Below are 21,289 nucleotides of genomic sequence, written 5' to 3'. Positions count from 1 at the left end.
ATTTTTTTTAAATATATATTCTGGGTTTTTTTTTGCTGCAACTGTTTTAATTGTTATTGTTAATAGTCGGAAAAGTCACGCAATACTTTGACAGCTTTTTTAATTGTTCAAAAGTAATCATTAGAAGATGACTGAGAAATTAATAAAACAATATACTGAGGAATAGTAAGGATTTAAAAAAAAACAGTTTTCTAGTCAACAATTATTTTTATTTTATAAATAAAGGTAGAAAAAAGGTACTTTTAATAGTGTTTCAAGATTATTAATTATTGTTATATTTTTTCATCATTTTAGGTTGGTTTTTGATGCCAGAAGCTTTTTTCCATAATACATCAGTTTTGTTAAAGGAAAAGCTTGAAAAAACCATAGATTAATCAAGAGGAGAGGTTGACACTCTGAGAATATGAATACTAGTAACAGAACAACAAAAAAAACTAAGGTTTCACACTGTTCTAAACACTTTCGTCTCTTTGGATGGTACAGTCTGGGACTGTAAGACTGAAACGTTAGAAGTGGAGTTGAGAGGCCATAAACATATTATTTTTAAATCTTATCATGATAATTTGTTTTCTTTTATTTATATTAATTGTCTGTTTTTTATATTAATTCCTCATATATAAAGATTGATCAATGATCAAAACAGTGTTAAATTTTAATTAACTTCTTAAAATATTTATTATTATATATAAACTGTTTTTTGTTAATCTTAAAAATTTAAAAGAAGAATCCATATAATCTAATATTTTCATGTAACATCTGAACACCAGTAACATTTGTTATTAAAAAAAAAAACCATTCCTTTATAACTACAATAATGTAAATGTACAATAAATGTAAATACAATAATAATAATAATAATAATAATAATAATAATAATAACTAAAACTTAAAACAAGGGATAATATTTGAAGTTATTTTAATTCTTAATAATTTAACTTATTTCTATCAATACATCTTAAATATTCTTTTTAGATTTTTTTATTATTTATTGTTATCTCCATGAATTGGTAACTGATCTCATATATTATTTATATAACTCTTATATCAACTGCATCAATAACACATTTTGCTACATGTTACAACAAATATGGATTTCACTATTGCTTTAAATTTTTAGTTCAGATCCTGCTATTTTCCACGAAGGTTTTTAAGGAAATGGTTCATTATTATGTACTCTCCAAATGTTGTTTATACAAACAGAAATTATATTTTCAAATTTCTTTTTTTAAAGTAAAGTTTATTAAAAAGAAAAATTGACTAAAAATAAAAATAAATACAATTAAAAAGAGAATAAATGTTTAGAGTATGTTTTAACTATCTTGAATAATTTAGAATAATCATTTTTTTAACTTTGTTGAAAAAGAAGTTTGTATATCAATAATGATCAATAACAGATTGAAATTATTACATAAAACCTAAGTTTACTTTAATCCTTTCACTGATTTATTTGACTTTAGCTGATTGAATTGTTGTAATCTCTCTTTAGCATTTAATTCAAGTGGTTCAACTAGACCATAGCTGCTAATTTTGTTCTACTTTTACTGCTTTATTCGATAAAAACTTAATAAATAAAAAACACTACTACGTGCGACTATCATGTGACGGTTTATGAAATACGACACTGTACAAATACTGAGCAGTTTATAGTCGCATTATTTTAAGTTGTTTACATCCTCACTATAATATAAAATAAATGTATACATTTGAATTCAGTCTGTAAAGAATCTAGTTTTCTTGTTTTAAATGTAGTAAATAATTATTTTAAATCACATAATTTGTATTTTTATAAGCAGGAAACAAGTGTAATTTCATAGGTTTTTGATCAGTATTATTTGCGCGCTAAAAGATTTTTTAAACAACCATTTGCGTTTATAATTTTTTTTAATAATTAGCACAAATATAAAACAACAGTTAATATTTGTATAAAAATTCTTATTTAGGTAATGATTTTTTTCCTTCAATATCTACATAATATGATTAATGAGTTAATGCATGAATTATACACATTTCAAGATGGAGTTTATGTATTCAAACCGCTACCATTGAATTTGGTTTACAGAAAAATATCCAACTACTTTTGTTCAAAATTAAAATGTTTTCATAAAACAGATATCTTAATAATCATATTGTCTGGTGTGAACAATAAAAGTGACATCAACTTTATGAATAAGATGAGGAAATTATCAGTACACATTGCAACAAAGAAGAAAAAAATTTGTTAAAATTGATGGAAATTTATGATGGAAGCTTTAACTTTATTCCTGGCAACAAAATGATACAAACCGTGACATGGATTTTATAGATAAGGTTATGGCAAAGAGAATCACCAAAGTGACATGGTGTATTGAAGTAATCCAGTACAAATGATAACTGTAAATCAGTTACTGTAATTAAAAAAAATATACAAACTTTTACATTGTGTTGAGTTACAACTGAATCAAGTGATTTAACTGAATAATAAATATGGGCATACAAAAACTTTTATAGAATGTTCAATCAATCTAAACTAATATGACTGGAGCTGACATTCATTTGAAATAGTAGTAAACAAATAATTTTACTGTATTATATTTCATACGATGCATAAATTTAGACAGACTGTCTTCTTTCTTAGCTAATTCATTTAAAAGCGGAATGTACTGAAATGATAAGATGTAGGCCTCCTACATTAGTCATTTTGTATAACTAATAAAATGCTTTTCTCAGGTCTCTTGAAAACTATGCAGATAGCAGCCATATTTTTGGCCCCAGCACCATATAATGTTAGGATGTTTCACTGCATTACTAAAATTGTTCAGGATGAATTATTATATAATAAAATATTTTTAAAGTAATTTCTACTAACATGTGCATGAGCAAGTAATTCTTTCATAATGAAATTGTCGTAAATTTCTCTTGCAAGTTTCCGCCTTTCCTCAGGACACTCACATTTTTCATATTGCTTTATCTGAAACAAAATAAATTCAAAACAATGTAAATTAACATACATGAATACATGATTTTTAAACATATATATTAATTATCTAATCAAATCATATGCTAAATTAATATAAAGAAATTTAAAAATATTGTTTTGAATAAATCGAATTACTTTATATCTTACTTAATTCACAATATTATGAATATCTGGATTAACAATTTTCAGTTCATAAGAATGGATTCCGTCACATGCCACACAATAAGAGGTAGAAATAGATACCTTCATTATCTATCTATAACAGAAATCCTGAGTGGCTCTTCACTCTCTGGAGGTAAATCAGTTTGTTGCAGTACAACTTCTGTTAAACATCTGGGATAAAGGCTTGAGTTTGTCACACATCATGGGCAAAAAGTTGAACACCTACTACCTGGAGGGATCTACAGTGGTTGACAATCAGTTGCTGAAGTTCTTACTTCTTAAATCATTAAAATTACAATCATCGAAGACAAAAATAACAGAAACAATTAATAAAGCTAAGTCAGTATTTTCTTCATTTTCATATCTAAAAAGCATGAGCTACTTTGTATTTTAAATCATAAGATTAAGATGACTTGCAAGAGGTATCTTACATATACTGAGTTTAATGTTTTTTAATTAAATTAGAAGAAAAAAAAAACTCTGGTTGTAGAATTCAAATTTAATTGCAAAAAAAAACTTTATTTTTAGTAGGATTTGAATCTGAAACTTCCAAGTATTATCAGGAAAATCAAATAAGAGAAAAGTAAGGAATTCAGTTTTTAAGGTATCAGTTGCTACTTTTGATTGGAACAAAATTACAAAAAAATATAAATAAAGTTCATTTTTTATGACATAATTTCAAGTGGGGCAACAATTTATTTTAAAAACAAAAGACAACATAATCGTCTTACTAACTTTATAAACACAGAAATACATTATCTCACATTGCCAAAATATTTTTATTCAAAACATTTCCTTTTTCTTTTTTAAAACTAGCCACTATTTTCTTTTTATAATGCTGGCATAATACCAAGATATTTCAGAAGAGAATAAGTGACTACTTCTGTATTAAGGAAATTGAAACCATATATCTATTTTTTTAAATTTTAATATATATTAAAAAAATACAATGAAATTGCAAACTGTACAGTAAGAATATCGCAGATATAATTTCTTCTGCTGAAAAAACAAAGATTTTTGTAATATAAATAAAACTGTTTTTTAACAAAATGATACTGATATTAAAAAAAACTTAAGACACCACATTTCTGTTATCAAAATCTGTTATTAATTTAGAATTTTGTTTAAAAAATACATGTTAAATATATGTAATAGACAACAAGTATACAATAAAAGATAATAAGCAATGTTTAAGCGTTTCATATAATAAGCAAAAAATAGAAAAATTTGTTACAAAACTCTTACCAGCCCAATTTCATTTATATGTAATGATATCACATTTACAGAAACAATACAATCCTTATGATTATTTGCTGTTTAAAAATGAAATCGAGCCGGTAAGAGTTTTGTAACCAATTTTTATATTTTTTGCTTATTATATGGAACGCTTAAACACTGTTTATTATCTATTATTGTATATCTATTGTCTATTATATATATTTAACATGCATTTATTTAAAAATTAAATTCTAAATTAATAACAGATTTTGATAATAGGAATGTAGTACCATTTTTGATATAAGTATCACTTCGTTAAAAGCAGTTTTATTTATATGATAGGTATCTTTGTTTTTTCAGCGGAAGAAATTATATCTGTGAGACTCTTACTATAAGGTAATAATAATACATGTTAATACGTAAGGTAATACATGTTTTGAATTTCATATCATTCACTTCATACCATATTTACCCTTTTTTAATAAAACTAGTATTAATATTTAAGGACCTTCACGAATTGAAGATCCATGATGTAATATTGCACTTATTACTTTGTAAGTGTATAACCCTCAATTTTTACCGTATCCATGGACATTCTTTTTTTGTTGTTACCAGCTGACCTGGAAATGCTTTACTATTGCTAGATTTGAGTACATATATAGATTAAATGAACACAAATTAAAATTTGATAAAACATTAAAAAAAAAAACTGAACATTCAGGAACATCACAAAATTTAACCATTACCTTTCACACTTCCCATCTCCGCCCCTTCCACTCTTCACATCTTCACCTCTATCACTCTCATCCTTTTTCCCTTTTTCGCAAAAATATTTATTTTCACATAACTAATTTAGATTCTGAATATGAGCCAAATCGGACCATAAATACAATTTTTCAAAATATAAAGACCCCAGCGCTCACCTAGCGGGTCCATTTTTTGCAAAAATGGATCTGAATTTAACAGAGCACTAAAAGATTTCAATGGCAGAAAGGCTCCAGGAATAGACGCAATACCTTTAGAATTACTACGCAGTGTAGGTGAAGAAGCGATTGATAGATTATACAAACTGGTGTGTAACATTTATGAAAAAGGGGTAGTTCCATCAGACTTCAAAAAAAGTGTTATAGTCATGATACCAAAGAAAGCAGGAGTAGATAAATGTGAAGAATACAGAACAATTAGCTTAACAAGCCATGCATCAAAAATCTTAACTAGAATTCTGTACAGAAGAATTGAGAGGAGAGTGAAAGAATTGTTAGAAGACCAATTTGGTTTCAGGAAAAGTATAGGGACAAGGGAAGCAATTTTGGGGCTCAGATTAATAGTAGATGGAAAATTAAAGAAAAACAAACCAACATACTTGGCATTTATAGACCTAGAAAAGGCATTCAATAACGTAGACTGGAATAAAATGTTCAGCATTTAAAAAAAATTAGGGTTCAAATACAGAGATAGAAGAACGATTGCTAACATTTACAGGAACCAAACAGCAACAGTAATAATTGAAGAACATAAAAAAGAAGTCATAATAAGAAAGGGAGTCCAACAAGGAAATTCCCTGTCCCCGTTACTTTTTAATCTTTACATAGAACTAGCAGTTAATCATGTTAAAGAACAATTTCAACCCAGAGTAACAGTACAAGGTGAAAAGATAAAGATGCTATGATTTGCTGATGATATAGTAATTCTAGCTGAGAGTAAAAAGGATTTAGAAGGAACAATGAACTGCATGGATGAAGTCCTACGCAAGAACTATCGCATGAAAATAAACAAGAACAAAATGAAAGTAATGAAATGTAGTAGAAATAGCAAAGATGGACCAGTGAATATAAAAATTGGAAGTGAAAAGATTATGGAGGTAGAAGAATTTTGTTATTTGGGAAGTAGATTTACTAAAGACGGGCAAAGCAGGAGCGATATAAAATGCAGAATAGCATAGGCAAAATGAGCCTTCAGTCAAAAATATGATTTTTTTATATCAAATTTAATTTAAACATCAGGAAAAGATTTTTGAAAGTATTAGTTTAGAGCATAGCTTTATATGGAAGTGAAACTTGGACAATCGGAGTGCCTGAGAAGAAAAGATTAGAAGCTTTTGAAATGTGGTGCTATAGAATAATGTTAAAAATCAGATGGCTGGATAAAGTGTGTCAAATGAGGAGGTGTTGCAGCAAATCGATGAAGAAAGAAGCATTTGGAAAAATATAGTTAAAAGAAGAGACAGACTTATAGGCCACATATTAAGGCATCCTGGAAAATTGTCGCTTTAATATTGGAAGGACAGGTAGAAGAAAAAGTTATGCAGGCAAGCAACGTTTGGAATATGTAAAACAAATTGTTAGGGATGTAGGATGTAGGGGGTATACCGAAATGAAACAACTAGCACTGGATAGGGAATCTTGGAAAGATGCATCAAACCAGTCAAATGACTGAAGACAAAAAAAAGATCTCAAGTACATCAAGTTTTTGTATGTCACCTGGTACCATCAAGTGCTGCTATTTAGTGGTGCAATTCGTAGTCACCTTAAGAAATGAAAAAATTACATATTCGAGTCCCACGGTTCATCAAATGTAAAAAAAAAACATTGTCTAACAAAATTTTAGGTATTTTTTTAAAGTATTCTTTATTACGAATCTAACTGAACTAAAATATAATGTTTTCTTGCTTATTTTTAAAATTTTTTTTTAATTTTCATCTCACTTTTTGGTTAGGTCATGTTTACAACTGTAAACATAGTTCGGTGACTTCGCCATCCAGTTCTGCAGACTCTTACCGTCAAAGTTCTAACCAACTTCTTGATATTCAACATTTAAAATAAACATTCAATTTCACAACTATTTTTAAATAGATTCCAAATTTTTTGTGACCAATTCATGAGTTAAGTTCAAGGATTGTGAACGGGAATATATGCAATATTAACGGTGTTTGAAAAATGCCAATCTTGATCACGATTTGAATCTAAAACCTTCCAGATGAAAGGCAAGATGTTATTACAACTACTACTATTCCCCAACAAGATCAGTATTATATTATTATCTGGAAGGTTCAAATCCCAGTGAGGTATGGCATTTTTCATACGATACAAAATTCACCCTTTCATAAATAACAGTAACTGGGTAGTTTGTCTGTTATTGGCTAAAATAAATAAATATTAAATTATTGTATTAATTTTAAATGTTAATATTATATAATGGAAGGAAAATATTGTTATCAATCAAACAAAAATTATTTTAATAAGTTTTTTTTTATTTCTTTACATTTTGAGATGATGCATCTCCTCATGTTTTGACGCAAGTGTGTCAACACCTATTTTCATTTATACATCTAGAATAGTATTAACAACAAACATGAAATTTGTTGTAGCATCATTTTAATTCTTTTTTTTTTTTTAATTAAATTCTGTTTAACATACTGCAAAATTGCGTTAAAACTAGTCTCTGTTTTTTTTTTTTTTTTTGGTTTTATTGCTGGCAAAGACAATCCCTACTTTCTTTTATACAGTACATCGAAGAAGTCCACCATACACTCCCTACAATGAACATGTTGCATTTTTTTTTAATCTTTCGTGGTACTCAGCTCCTAAGGCAGTGTAACTGCATCCTGCAGCTTACTGCAATTAATATCCTTCTTCTCAAGGTAAAACAGAACAATCACTAACTTTGGTTTCAGTTGCAAAGCCATGGATGATGTGAGAAGACAGTTATAGTATTGATTAGTGGCTGGTGACATGTTTGGGTATACAAATAATGAATGCATTTTATGGATGCTTTAACAAGAATCCCCCTCATGCTAATGATGCTTTATGATGCACATTAAGACATGAGCAAACATGTGTCATCACCACCAATTTTACTGAGCGGTATTAAATTAAATCTACTTGTAACTGAGCAGCTGAACTTAATAAACCATGGTCAACAATGCAAGCTCATATTAAAAAAGACTTATAAATAAAACAATCTTTACCAACTTTTGTGAATGAATTATTGGATGGAGGCATGGAACAGCTTGCTGCAGGCTGGAGTGCTTTATTAGCACAATTTCCAAATATGGTGTCTGACACAAGAGTGATGTTTTCTGATTAATGTGTAATTTATTGCAATTCACAAACCAAGAATGTGGTTTTCTGGGCTAAGTAAAATCCTAATGTGTGTGGGTCATAAAGGAATTTGGCATATGTTATGATATGGGCCAAGATGACATTGTACTACTTGTGTGGACCATATTTTTTTAAGAGTACATAAATGGCGATTCTTATTTGCTATGTTGGAAAGGTGGTTAATACCTCAACTTCAAGAGAAGAGTACCATGGAACATATTTAAAGACAGCAAAAATGGCTCCAGCTCATTCAGCTCTCCAATTGCACAATTTCCTAAATGAATAATTTTTAAGCCACTGGATCAGTCATGATTCACAGGCATCACCAGCACCATTGTAATGGCCACCAAAAAGGCCCAAACTTTCCATACCCAAAAACTCATTGTGGGGAATAATTAAGGCCTATGTACACAACAAATGAGGAATTATAACAGTGTAAGAAACTATTCAAACCATAACTCTGGAAATGCTTCATAACATGTTAAGGAAGTCAGAGAGATCCATAGATGTGTGTGTGGTGTTCAGCATAATTGAGAATACACAAATGTACTGGATAAATATTTGTATGTACACATGTATATAAATGTTCAAAATATACAAGGTGTTTACAAAAAATGTTTCAAGAAGTCCAGGGGTCCCACATCGGGATACAGAAAAAACTTCATAATCAACATATGTCCAGAAATGCTTAGTTTATAAGCTACCTACCATTTTGTATCTTTAACATAAAAATTTATTTCTCAGGAATAGGTAATTTTATCAAGCTGAAATTTTGAATAATGCTAGGGTAATTAGAGGTTTATTTGTGCAAAATTAATGAACCTGATCTCTCCATCCATTTGAAAATGGTGGCGCTGTAAACGTTTTAATCGTTAATATCTTTGCAACTGCCGGTTTATTTAGATGTTATTGTAAAAAAATGTTAAGCATTTTATGACAAAGAAAATGACACCTTATTTATTCAAATCCATTCATAAATAACAAAGTTATGGCAAAAGTTTTGAAGTGGGGACACTACATTAAAAAGCAGTTTTCATTTCCTTCCGAATAAAATTACATAACTCGACACAATCACAACTGGAATAATTTTTTAATGTTATCATGGAATAAATTATAATTATTAATAACATTGAAAAATATTTTGCATTAACAGATATAATTAACAAGATAAACAGATTAAGATTACTAAGATTAAACAGATAAACAGATATGGTCAACAAGTCACTGTTGTAAATGTAAATAAAAAATAGTACCCAGTTTGTCTTTTGCTACTGACCAAATGAATACATTGATCTGTGCTGTAAGAGTTAATTTTTTTTTTAATCATTATCTTACCATCTCAAGTAATGTAAATCATATTTTTACTAACTTAGAAATGGCTGATATAAATTTAATGTAAAATCGCACACTTTGAAACACCCTTGAGATGAGGCGAAAAGAGTACTAAAAAGAGTACTAGAGAGCTGGCCTTGAAGTTCAATGTCAATAATATAACAGTTTAGAGGGTTTTGCATGGGCAGAAACTTCACACCTATCATTATGAACGAGTGAAAGCTATTTTACATTAATACTACACATGTTTAGCTGTTCCAATGGCTTATCCAAAAATGTAGTAACCAAATCTTTTGAATGATATTTTCTTTATCAATAAAGACAAATTTACAAGATCAGCTATTCTTAAACATGCACATGTGGTCAATTGAAAACCCTCGTGTCATTTTGGAGGACTGTTACCAAAATCTGTCTTCTGTAAAAGTATCGGCTGGTATTCTGGGTGATCACTTATTTGTCTGTTTTTTTACCTGAAACACTAAATGGTGAAAGATGTTTACATTTACTGATGGCTGACCTTCCACTTTTACAAAAAGATATGCTACTAAACACAAGGAAGAAAATATGGTTCATGCTGGTTGGGGCTCCAGCTCATTATAGATTGCAAGTTCAAGATCACCTAAATGAAACATATCCGAATAGATGGATTAGTCAAAGAGGCACACCATTACGGCCTGCAGGGTTTCCTGATCTCAATCTACTTGACTTCTTCTTATGGGACCATTTAAAAACACTTGTGTATGACATCTTAATGGATACCATAGAAAAAGTGTGAACAAGAATTCTAAATGTGATTGAGAGGATTTGTCAGGCACCTGGGACATTTGACAGACCAGCAGCCAATGAAAAAACCACCTGGTTGCATGTATTTTGAATGAAGGCTGCCATTCTGAACAGTTACAGTAGTTTCTTTTATTAATTATCTGATAAGATAATTTATTATTGTTAAATAAATTTAACTGAAAAAAAAAGTTTGTTTAATAACCAGTGTCCCTTCATTAAAGGAAAAACATGTAATGCAAATTATTTTTCAATATTAATATAATTTATTAGTATAATATTTTCATGATTTCAATTATATTTTATTTTATTGTAATATTTTCAATATTATTAAATTATTATAATTTATTGCATAATCATTTTCTTTGTCATAAAACTTAACATTTCTTGTAATAACATAACATTTAAATAAACCAAGATATTAACAATTAAAAGGTTTCATGGCTGCCATTTTGAAATGGATTGAGAGATCAGGTTCATTATTCTATACAAGTAAATCTCTACGTACCCTAGCAGTATAAAAGATTTCAGCTTGATACAATTAACCACTTCTGAGAAATGGTGGGTAACTGGTAAAATAAGCATTTCCAGGAACATATTGTTGATTTGAAGTTTTTTTCTTTATTTTGATGTGGGGGACCTCCCCTGAATTCTTAAAATGGTTTTTATAAACACTCTATATAATAAGTCCACATATCTTGTGGACTTCTCTGATTTATCGTATATATTAAAATTACATTGCCTCACAAGAGTTGGTTTTGCCCAGTCTCAAATCAACCTCAAAACTGAGATCGCACCACTAATTAACCTGAAAGAAATAAAAGTACAACAATCATACATAAGGGTTAAAATCCAGTTAAACTAACTTGTAAAAAGGTCCAGTAGATCTATGATAAATAAATAAATTTAAAAAAGTAACAGAAACATTTACTCATTGCACAATAGATAAATATAAAAATAATAAATGTAATTTCTAAAATATTACAAACATAACCCATATTGTTTGGTTTATTATAATTCTAGAATCACAAACTATTACAATGGCTTTCATATATTTATCTGTAAAATTGATTCACAAACATTACTTGTTACTGGTTTAAACAATCGTTTTATATTTTATTAAACAGAATATATATAAACCATGCAATCAGCAAGTAAGCAATTTCAATTTATTATAATCATTTCAGAAGTACATAAAATAACTTTGAACTGGTCAAACATCAATCTGTTATTATAATTGCATTCACATCAACTACAAACAAAAATACATAAACTACAGTCTTTGATCAGTCAATAATAAACTCTTTAGCACTGTAAAGCATAAATTATAAGTAAATCCTGTATGTTTTAAGGATCCAGTCTGCCCTAAACTTAATTTTCATCTACATTAATTAAATCAAAACAAATCATGATTAGAAAAAGCGAGAAACAATTGAGTTGATAAAATTCAAATTGATAAAATGAACAAAACTCATCATTAAACGGAATGAAAAAACAATTTTAGCAAATTTTCATTCAAAAAGATAAAATAATTTGGTTTGCTATTTTTCTACATGGTTATATTATGAAATTACATAGTCTTTTTGCATCAGAGTAGTAAAAACCTTATGCCAAATTATCTTCAAGCATATATGAACTTGTACAGAAAGTGGTTTACATGAAACCAAAATTGATTTTTATGAACTGGTTAAAAGAGAATTTAAGTTTTAGGTGATCTTATTACTGTTAAAAATGAGCAGTGCATAGAAGTAACAAAAAACCATTTCACTCCTTACTTCCCTCAAACCTGCCATAGGATGCCTGTTACTCTTGAAATATTCTTTTGGCAGTGACTTGATTTTTTTTTTTTATTTCAGGTCTTCAAATCTATAAAGTATAGCACATGATAGAGATAAATACAAAGAAATTAAAAAATCCACAAAATGTGAGAAGGAAATAATATGCATAAAATGTACAAATGATTGTTTTTATATGTTTTAATGATAGATTTCTTTTGAAAAAAAACTTACGGAATATTAAAAATAGCAGGGAGATGAAAAGCAGAAAACTAATGCATAAAAAATGTTTAATGTATAAAAATCTTGTAATAAATAAACAAAACAAAAAATGAATGAAATGAAAAACGTTACAGGACAGAAAGAAAACACAGCAATGGAAAATACAACAAAAACTTATGACAGCATGTCATTTATCACGAAGCATTTATAAATTATTTAACACCCTAACTGCTAGCTTCTCTTAAATCAATCATAAATTTGTGAAATCATTTAACTTGACAAGTTTTGAGCTTTACGGAAATGACAACTGGCAACTTTTAACCTGCTGATGGTGACACCAATTGGTACACAATTCACTTAATCTGAGATATTAATTTAGAACATAAGAGTTCTGTTGTAATAATACATCACTGACTGATAAGTCCAGATTCATTTCAGAAAATTATATAAATTATAATAGACTGAAATCATTTTACCAAAATATGTGAAGTCTAATTAATATTTTACATAGCTCTATATAATTACGATATTTTTATTTCAAACAACTATAAAAATACTTATAAACAATATTACATTATGAAATAAAGGGCAACTCAATGAGGTGGGTTTTAGTGAAATTCAATTTCAGAAGCTAGTTATGTAGCAGAATATGTAAAACAGCAACTACCATTAGAAAATTTCCACTTTAGCATTTTTAACAGTCATTTTAAAAGTATATTATAAAAATAGTGAAGATTTTGTGCTTGTAAAATGTGTTCTTTATACTCATTTTGGGATTCATCATAATTGTCCAGCTCAGTAAGTCCATGCCATCAATTTCCAGATCATAAACTATGAGGAAAGAGGCTGAACTTCTAAGAGAAGAGGTGGGAATGGAAGAAGATTGCATACTTTGATAAATTAAACATTAAGAGAGAAGCAGTAGGAAGAAGCCCTCACCGACTAGTTAATTGGCACTCCCTAACAGTAGGATTTCACCACCTTCTGTACAGTGAACTTTATGCTAAGATCCTTTTTATTATGCTTACAAAATTTAAGTAGTTCATGCTCTGAAGGAAAGTGATCATGCAAGCAAAATAAGGTTTTCTCAATATATGGTACTGAATCTCATTTCTACCTTTCTCATTTTGAAAACAAACAAAATTTTCAGTTTTGGTGTTACAAACTCTTAAACAATCCGTGAAAAGCATCTTCACAATGCTAAAATGACAACATGCAATTTCATCTTCTGAAATAATCAGTCCCTATTTTTTTAAAGGATTTGTATAACAATAGTCCCTAACCAATCAGTTCATCTAATCTGAGTTCACGTGATTTCTTTCTGTGGGTTATTTAAAGGCAAAAATCTTCCAGATTCCTCAACTATCAACAATTGAGGCACAAAACAATGAATTAAGGAAATAGTTGCACAAATTCCAATGGACATTCTTTAAAGCAAGATGAATAGTTTCTACCACAAGGCTTACTGGAATAATATGCTACTTATACCTCCATAACAAATATGAAAACTGTAATATAACAAATATGAAAACTGTAATATATATATCATATTGAAAAAAACTTTAACAGCTGTTTAAACTTTGTATTACAATTAAATATAGTACACTCCTTCCAATCTGTATGGTAATGAAATCAGTGAAAGTAACATTATAACTTTATTCCAAATATGACAATGTTTTCCCATACATAAATGTACTTATTGCATGGCTTTCCAGGAGTGAAGTATCAATTTTATCTAGAAACTCAGTTCAGAGTCTCTATTATCATTACTGACTTATCTACCATATTTTTCACACTGATCCATTTTAATAAAAAAATGTCAATACAGTTTAGCGATTAATCTTTTTATAAATTAAACCAAGTAACATATTTAAATGTTAATAACAAATAAATAGCACCACCCAGGTTTTCTAGAAGGGGGACAGATATCAATTTTAAATTAGATATATTCAAAGTGCAATATTTAAATATTGTTTCATTTCAGTTTTTCAAATATACTATTTTTAAAAAGTCATACTTTTAAAAATAATAAATCACAAATCTTTCTTAAACAAAACAAATAAAAATATATAATATAATGGATATTAAAAAAAATGTGAAAACAAAATATAATAAATGGGCATCAATAAATTAAAGGTTATACGTAGTATATAATAAAATAATTAGTAGATGAATTCTTAAAACTTGAAAACAGACAAAAGGCTTATAGAGTAATAGAATAAGCAATTGGAGAGCAAGTTGAAGAGGGCTCATGGAGAATGAATTTAAGAAGCAGCAGATCTATCTATTCATTGCAGTAGAGAAAGGAAGATAGAGAAAGAAAGAAAGTCTAAAGAAACAAAAGAGAGAGAGAAAGAGGAGAGGGAAATGGGATGCGACATAGTGGAGAAGAATAGAGGTAATTTTGGGACTAAATCCAAATAGGATGGTATAAAAGGAAAGAAAGATAAAGATGGTGTATGTATATATGCATATGCATGCAAAAAAAAAAAAAAAATATATATATATATATATATATAAAAGAAAGTAAAAAGGCAAAGATATTTTTATGAAGCATTTGCTACTTTATGATAACCAAGTAAAACAGCATTTTTGTACTATCACTAAAAATGAGATAAAAAGATAAAGAATGGTATGTGTGTGTGTATGACATTTGCCTTATGATTAGATATAAAAAGAATATGTTAGCAGCATCACTAAAAAAAGCGTTAAAAAGAAATAAAATGAGTAATACAATGAAACACACATACTCACGAATAAACATAAAAAAATATATAATATACACTACATCTCTTACAACCTGATAATTCCACAACATCTGAAATGTTTCAGGGAATAGATCCTTGAAATTAAATACATTAAGGATAAATATAATGTCAATCCCAAAACTTATTTAATGAAATGGTTCCTACAGGTCATAAAAATTCATAAATATAAATTTATATTTTTATTTCCTAAGTTACTTGCCAAATGTTTCACCATATGCTATTGACTCTACTAGTGGATAATGAGCATAAGCGGTGATAACATGAAAATATTATAAAACCTTTGGAACATGTGTCAAAGTGCTATAAAGGGTTAAGAAACATGCCTTTCCACACAGAAGGTAAACAATCTAAGGCATGCCAAAAAGATTTATTTTTTAGTGATAACAGTTCCTTAGAATTGTTTCTTGGTTAAAACTATGCAGTTAACTTAACAACAATTTTCCTGGTATGATCCAGTGATGTAACAAGTGTCAGGTACATCCCTACATGAATAAGAAATACAGCGGCCATGTATCAACAAAGCTGCACAAGCAATTTCCAGATCACAAAAGACAATCGATAAAAACCTTGGAATTTGATAACACTGGTCAACATGATTTTTGTCTCACAAGTACCAATCAGTGTACTTAATGCAGTTTTGTATCCTGATTTCAGACATGTATTCGGAATTTTTCCATCACCCACAGTGTTTTTATTTTAATTTTTTTAAATATTTTAAAACATTTTTCCATCCATTGTCAAATAAAATCTCATAGAGCATTGTAAATATGATGGAGCCAAATAAGCTAACTCAAAGGGTAGTGTTGCTACTGTTGTGCAGGTTCAGATGTGTATAGACATGTACAAACGTGATCTAATGTAGCACACATTCATCAGAACAATGCCGGTTGTAAGATTTTAGTGAACCAGTTTACCCGTCATTGTGAGTGCTTCGTGTGTCTGAATTATTGTGTATTACATATTTACAATTTTATTTTTTTTAATTAGTCGTAAGTTACAAAATGCCTAAAGTTTGTTTAAATCATCCTAACAATTATTGTTATGTATGTGGTGAAGTGACGTTTAAATCCCAAAGGCAAAACAAACCTTACTTCATTAGAGAAAAGTGTTATGAACTTTATTTTGGGTGTAAAGTCTGGGACCAAACAAGGGCCTGGGCCCCACACACCTGTTTTTATCGTGTTGTAAGCTTCTCACTGCATGGAAAAATGGCACATGCCACATGCTATTTGCTATCCCTATGATTTGGAGGGAACCCAAAGATCACTCTTCTGGCTGTTATTTCTGCTTAACAAACATTAAAGGAATTATGTCAAAACCAAAACATACAGTGGTGTACCCTAACTTCCAGTCTGCAATGAGACCAGTTCCACACTGCGAAGAATGGCCCATACGAAAGCCTCCAGAACATGTGACATTAGGTGAAGAGAGCTCAAAGTCTGATGGAAGTAAGGAAGAAAAAAGAAAAAGATTCTGGTGATACAACTTTTGAACAAAGAAGTTCATCTGAGCCTCATTTATTAACTCAAGAAAATTTTAACGATCTCATATGAGATTTAAAGATATCCAGAAAAACAGTTTGAAATGCTTGCTTCCTGGCTAAAAGGGTGTAATCTTCTTCAAAAGTATACAAAGATATGTACTTATCGTAATCATCATTCTGAGTTTAAACACTATTTTTCTGAAGAAAATGGCTTAGTGTTTTTTAAATGACATTTCTTCTCTTATGGAGACACTTTGTAATGAACATAACCCAACAGAGTGGCACTTGTTTATTGATTCCTCTAAAGTTATTTTAAAAGCTGTGGTTCTGCAGAATAGCAATAAATTCCCATCAGTACCTGTGGCTCACTCTGGTAGTATGAAAGAAACATATGAAAACTTTAAATTTATATTGAAAAAGCATCATCAATATGCAGTGTATAAATGGAATAGTCATGATAATTTGAAGGTAATTGCACTTATTCTTAGTTACACAAAGTACTGTTGTTTTCTGTGTGAATGGCATAGTAGGGACAGAAAAAACCATTTCATTAGAAAAGAATGGCCTAAATGCGAATTACTCATTCCTGAACAGAAAAATGTGAAACATGACCATTGTGTTATGTGTATCTACCTCCGTTACATATCAAACTAGGATTAATGAAAAATTTCATCAAGGCCATGTACAATACTCCTGGTTTCATGTACTTAAAACAGAAGTTTCCTAAAATTAGTGATGCAGAAATTAAAGAAGGAATATTTGTGGGTCCACAAATGCATGATGAAAAGTTTGAGGAACTATTGAATCCACTGGAGAAAGCAGCTTGGTAGGCATTCAAAAATGGTACTCAGAGTTTTTTGGGAAATCGAAAGGCAGAAAATTATAGTGATATTGTCAACAATCTTATAACACCCTATAAAAATTTGGGTTGTAATATATCCTTAAAAGTACACTTCCTGCACTCGCACCAATATTTCTTTCTGGAAAATCTTGGCGCAGTGACCAATGAGCACAGGAACACTTTCATCAGGAGATTTCAGCTATGAAAAAGAGGTATCAAGGCAAATGGAATCCTAATATGTTGGTCGATTATTGTTGGACCATCAAGAGGGATGCTCCACATGTGAAATATAGTAGAAAATTGTCATTTCTTACTTTCTAGGTGAATCAAATGTTTGAATGTTGTGTAGTTAAGAATGCAGAAAGTATTAAGATGTTTGAAATTATAGATGCCTGTCTCTTCGAAATCTTGCACGATGGGAAAAACTGATATGATATTTGAATTCAGGAGAAAAAATACTATCAGAATCAAATATTTTTCTTCCCGAGACAAAAAAAAAACGTTTTTATTCCTAAGTGTAATTTACAATAGTAATAACTTACTATAATTTTTTGTAGTTATATGTAATAACACTCTTGTTAAGATATCAAAATACTGTAATTTGTTGTTATAACTGAGTTGTATGGTCTACTCTAATAGTTGCTTAAAGTAATCAGTGTAAAAATTAAGATCCCAGAGTCCCAAGTAAATCCTTTTCATAGTCAAAACTAGTTCTAAATATCTGGCACTGGTGGAGCTATTAATGTGAAAATTCATTATATAAAGATTGCTCTACTACAAAAGGTTATTTATGAAAAAATAAAGACTGACTTTTCAAAATGCTACTTGACGTTTATCACAAGTCTTTCATAAATTAAACTATGCATGGTGTTACCATAACCCGGGGTTTCTCAACCTGGTGATCATGGTGATATAAAAGGGGGACTCGTGAGATTAGCTTACAACTTCACACTTCAACAATAATGAAATCATTTTACTTACATTTACAAGTATACATGTAAAGAAAATAGATTAATGAGATGGTTGCATATGTTTTTCATTAAAAAGATTCTCCATATGTGGATCTATGTTAGAAACACAAAAACAAATTGTTTTCAAGTGATAAAAGATGATTCTTAAATTTAGTTTTTAGTGCAACCATAGACGAAAAACCCTTTCACAGAGGTAAGAAGTGACGAAAGGGATTAATATTTTCAATGCTTCTGTGACTAAATTCCCATATTCACTTCAATGAGCAAGCCAAAACGTAGCTAAATCTTCAGATGTAAATTGTAGTTGTAACATTTTATCGGTAGATGTTTTGATGAGCTGGTCATGAATCTCAACTGTAACTTACCAGCTGCAACAACATTTTCATTAAATGGATTTAGTACCCATTTCTTTAATAAATCATTTTTACCTTCTGAAAAATGTTCCACCAACTGAATTTTTGCACATGCAAATGCATCTTCATGCTATCCAAACTGTTGTGTGGTGAAAAATCTTCTTCAATAAAATTTTTCTCAATATAATCAAAAGGAAGTGGAAACATCAAAATTTCTGCTTGGAAGGGGAATAATCCAGATATCAAACTTCTTAAGGAAAGCATGAACTTTGTCATTAATAAAATGTTTTTATCACATCCTTGTAAATTCACATTCAAGTCGTTCAAATGTGAAAATATATTATCTAACAGCAATATACTCATTTATTCCATAGAAACATTGAGAATGGCATTTGTTTATCCTGAAAAAAATATTATTAATTCATCTCTCAATTCCAAATTAACTGGGTTAACACTTTTCTGACTTCTATATGGAAAAGAAGAAAGTTTTTCTTTTCGCCCATTTCATCGCATAGTTTAGCAAACAGTCTATTTTGTAATGGTTGACCTTTAATAAAATTAACCATTCTTTCAGCTCTACAAAGAATCTATTTGAGATTTTCTGGCATATTTTTTTGTGGCAAGAGCATGTCTATGAAAGAAACAGTGTGTCCATTCTGCTCTTGTTAAGACTATCTTTTAATTTTTTCAGAAATCCACTGTTCTTTCCTCTTATTGCGTTTGCACCATCAGTGCAAACTGCAATACAGTTTCTCCCAATCTATGTTACAGTTTTTAGTAGTTTCATAAAAAAAAACACGAATAAGACATTGTCCTGTTGTATGACCAGGTATTGATTTGCAAAACTAGATAATTTCTTTGACTGAGCTGTCCCTATCTCTTCATATGTCACAAAACAAAAAGAAGAGAAATATTTGCCAATCTACTGATTTGTCAAACTGAATAATAAAAAAAAAATCACTTCAACTCACTTGCTGAATTATCTGATCGCAAACATCTTGGCAGCCATGTCATCAATTCACCTTGATACTGTGTCGTTAGAAAGCAAAATATTTTCATTCAATTTTTTTGCTTCTTCCATGCCTATTAAAACACTGACCATATCAATTTCAGCAGACAATATGAAGTCTTCTGCGATTGTATACAGCATCTTAGCTACTCTTAATGCTATAAGATGCTTCAAGAATACTTTTATCAGTATGGCTTGATTCACAAATAGGAGCTTGTTGATTTCTCAAAGTATGTAATTTTCTTTTGAAAAATTCTAAGAGTTAGCTTTTATGATCCAAATGTTTAGTTTTCAAGTGTCAAATGAATTTTGATGACTTCATGCTTTCATCAGAGAGGATTTGAGCATATACCTACGCTCAAGAATAACAAGCTTCTCAAACAAGGTTTACTGGAGAAAATGATTAATAAGTAAATATTACATTGCCTTCTGCAACAGTTAAATGTTCTGTTACACAGCTACAGATCAATCCCAAATAAATTTAGGTGATATTTGGTCGTAAAAATGATACCCTTACTCTACTCATATAGGAAATCAATATCATTGATAAAGAAGTTTGGAAAAGTATTAAGTTTCTTTTTCGTGTTCAAAAACTTCAACTGCTACGATTATTTTCTGTAATACAAAATTTTCTATATCTAATACAAACAGATCTGTGTAGCTGATCACCTAGAATGGAAAAAAGTCTCCAAAATTTTATGTTAGCTCAGAAAATAAACCAAAAATAAGAATGCAAAATTGCACAGCTGTCACAAAACAGCAATGTTCTGTCTCAACAATTAGCTTCAGCTTCTATGGGGTACACAACATTCTTAAAACGCATAACATTACAATAAATTCACTGTTCATTTTAAATTTATGGTAGCTCAAAAAAAAAAAATTAAAGCATTTCATATATGTGTATATAAAAGAATAAATTGAAATAATTTAAAAAAAAACATATCTTACAACTTTTGTTAATATTAACCTAATGAAGCAAACCATACAGAGAAAAATGAAGAATTTTTTTTTTTTTATTCTTTATTTATGAGGGTGAAAATGAATATATGTCCTTAATGTAATGAAATTCTCATTCTTACTCCTTATTCATATCATAAACACGGAAAAAAATCCTCCTTACAGTTTTTTCCTCATCAGTGAAAGCGGTGTAATATATTATATCATTTATAAACTTATCTAAACATTCATAATGTAAAGTAAAATAGTCTGTAATTTTCCTCACCCTCTTATACATTACATCATCAACTCCTCCCAATAAAGTCCGCTTCACGATATAAAACCACAATCATTTAATCATCTATCTAATCATTTTACATATT

General features: G+C 29.4%; 1 protein-coding gene across 2 annotated transcripts in view; it reads right to left on the bottom strand.

Moving 5' to 3' along the window:
* Gprk1 (G protein-coupled receptor kinase 1) overlaps window positions 1–21,289 on the bottom strand; it is a 384,903-nt gene that overhangs the window by 63,426 nt on the left and 300,188 nt on the right. For both annotated transcript variants that reach the window (XM_075364235.1, XM_075364236.1), the window contains exon 4: window positions 2,846–2,947. In XM_075364235.1, coding sequence (XP_075220350.1) covers window positions 2,846–2,947 — 102 coding nt within the window. The remainder of the gene's footprint in view (window positions 1–2,845; window positions 2,948–21,289) is intronic.

Source organism: Lycorma delicatula, chromosome 4 (assembly GCF_047948215.1).
Source record: "Lycorma delicatula isolate Av1 chromosome 4, ASM4794821v1, whole genome shotgun sequence".
Taxonomy (NCBI): domain Eukaryota; kingdom Metazoa; phylum Arthropoda; class Insecta; order Hemiptera; family Fulgoridae; genus Lycorma; species Lycorma delicatula.
This window is presented reverse-complemented; position numbering and strand designations above follow the sequence as displayed.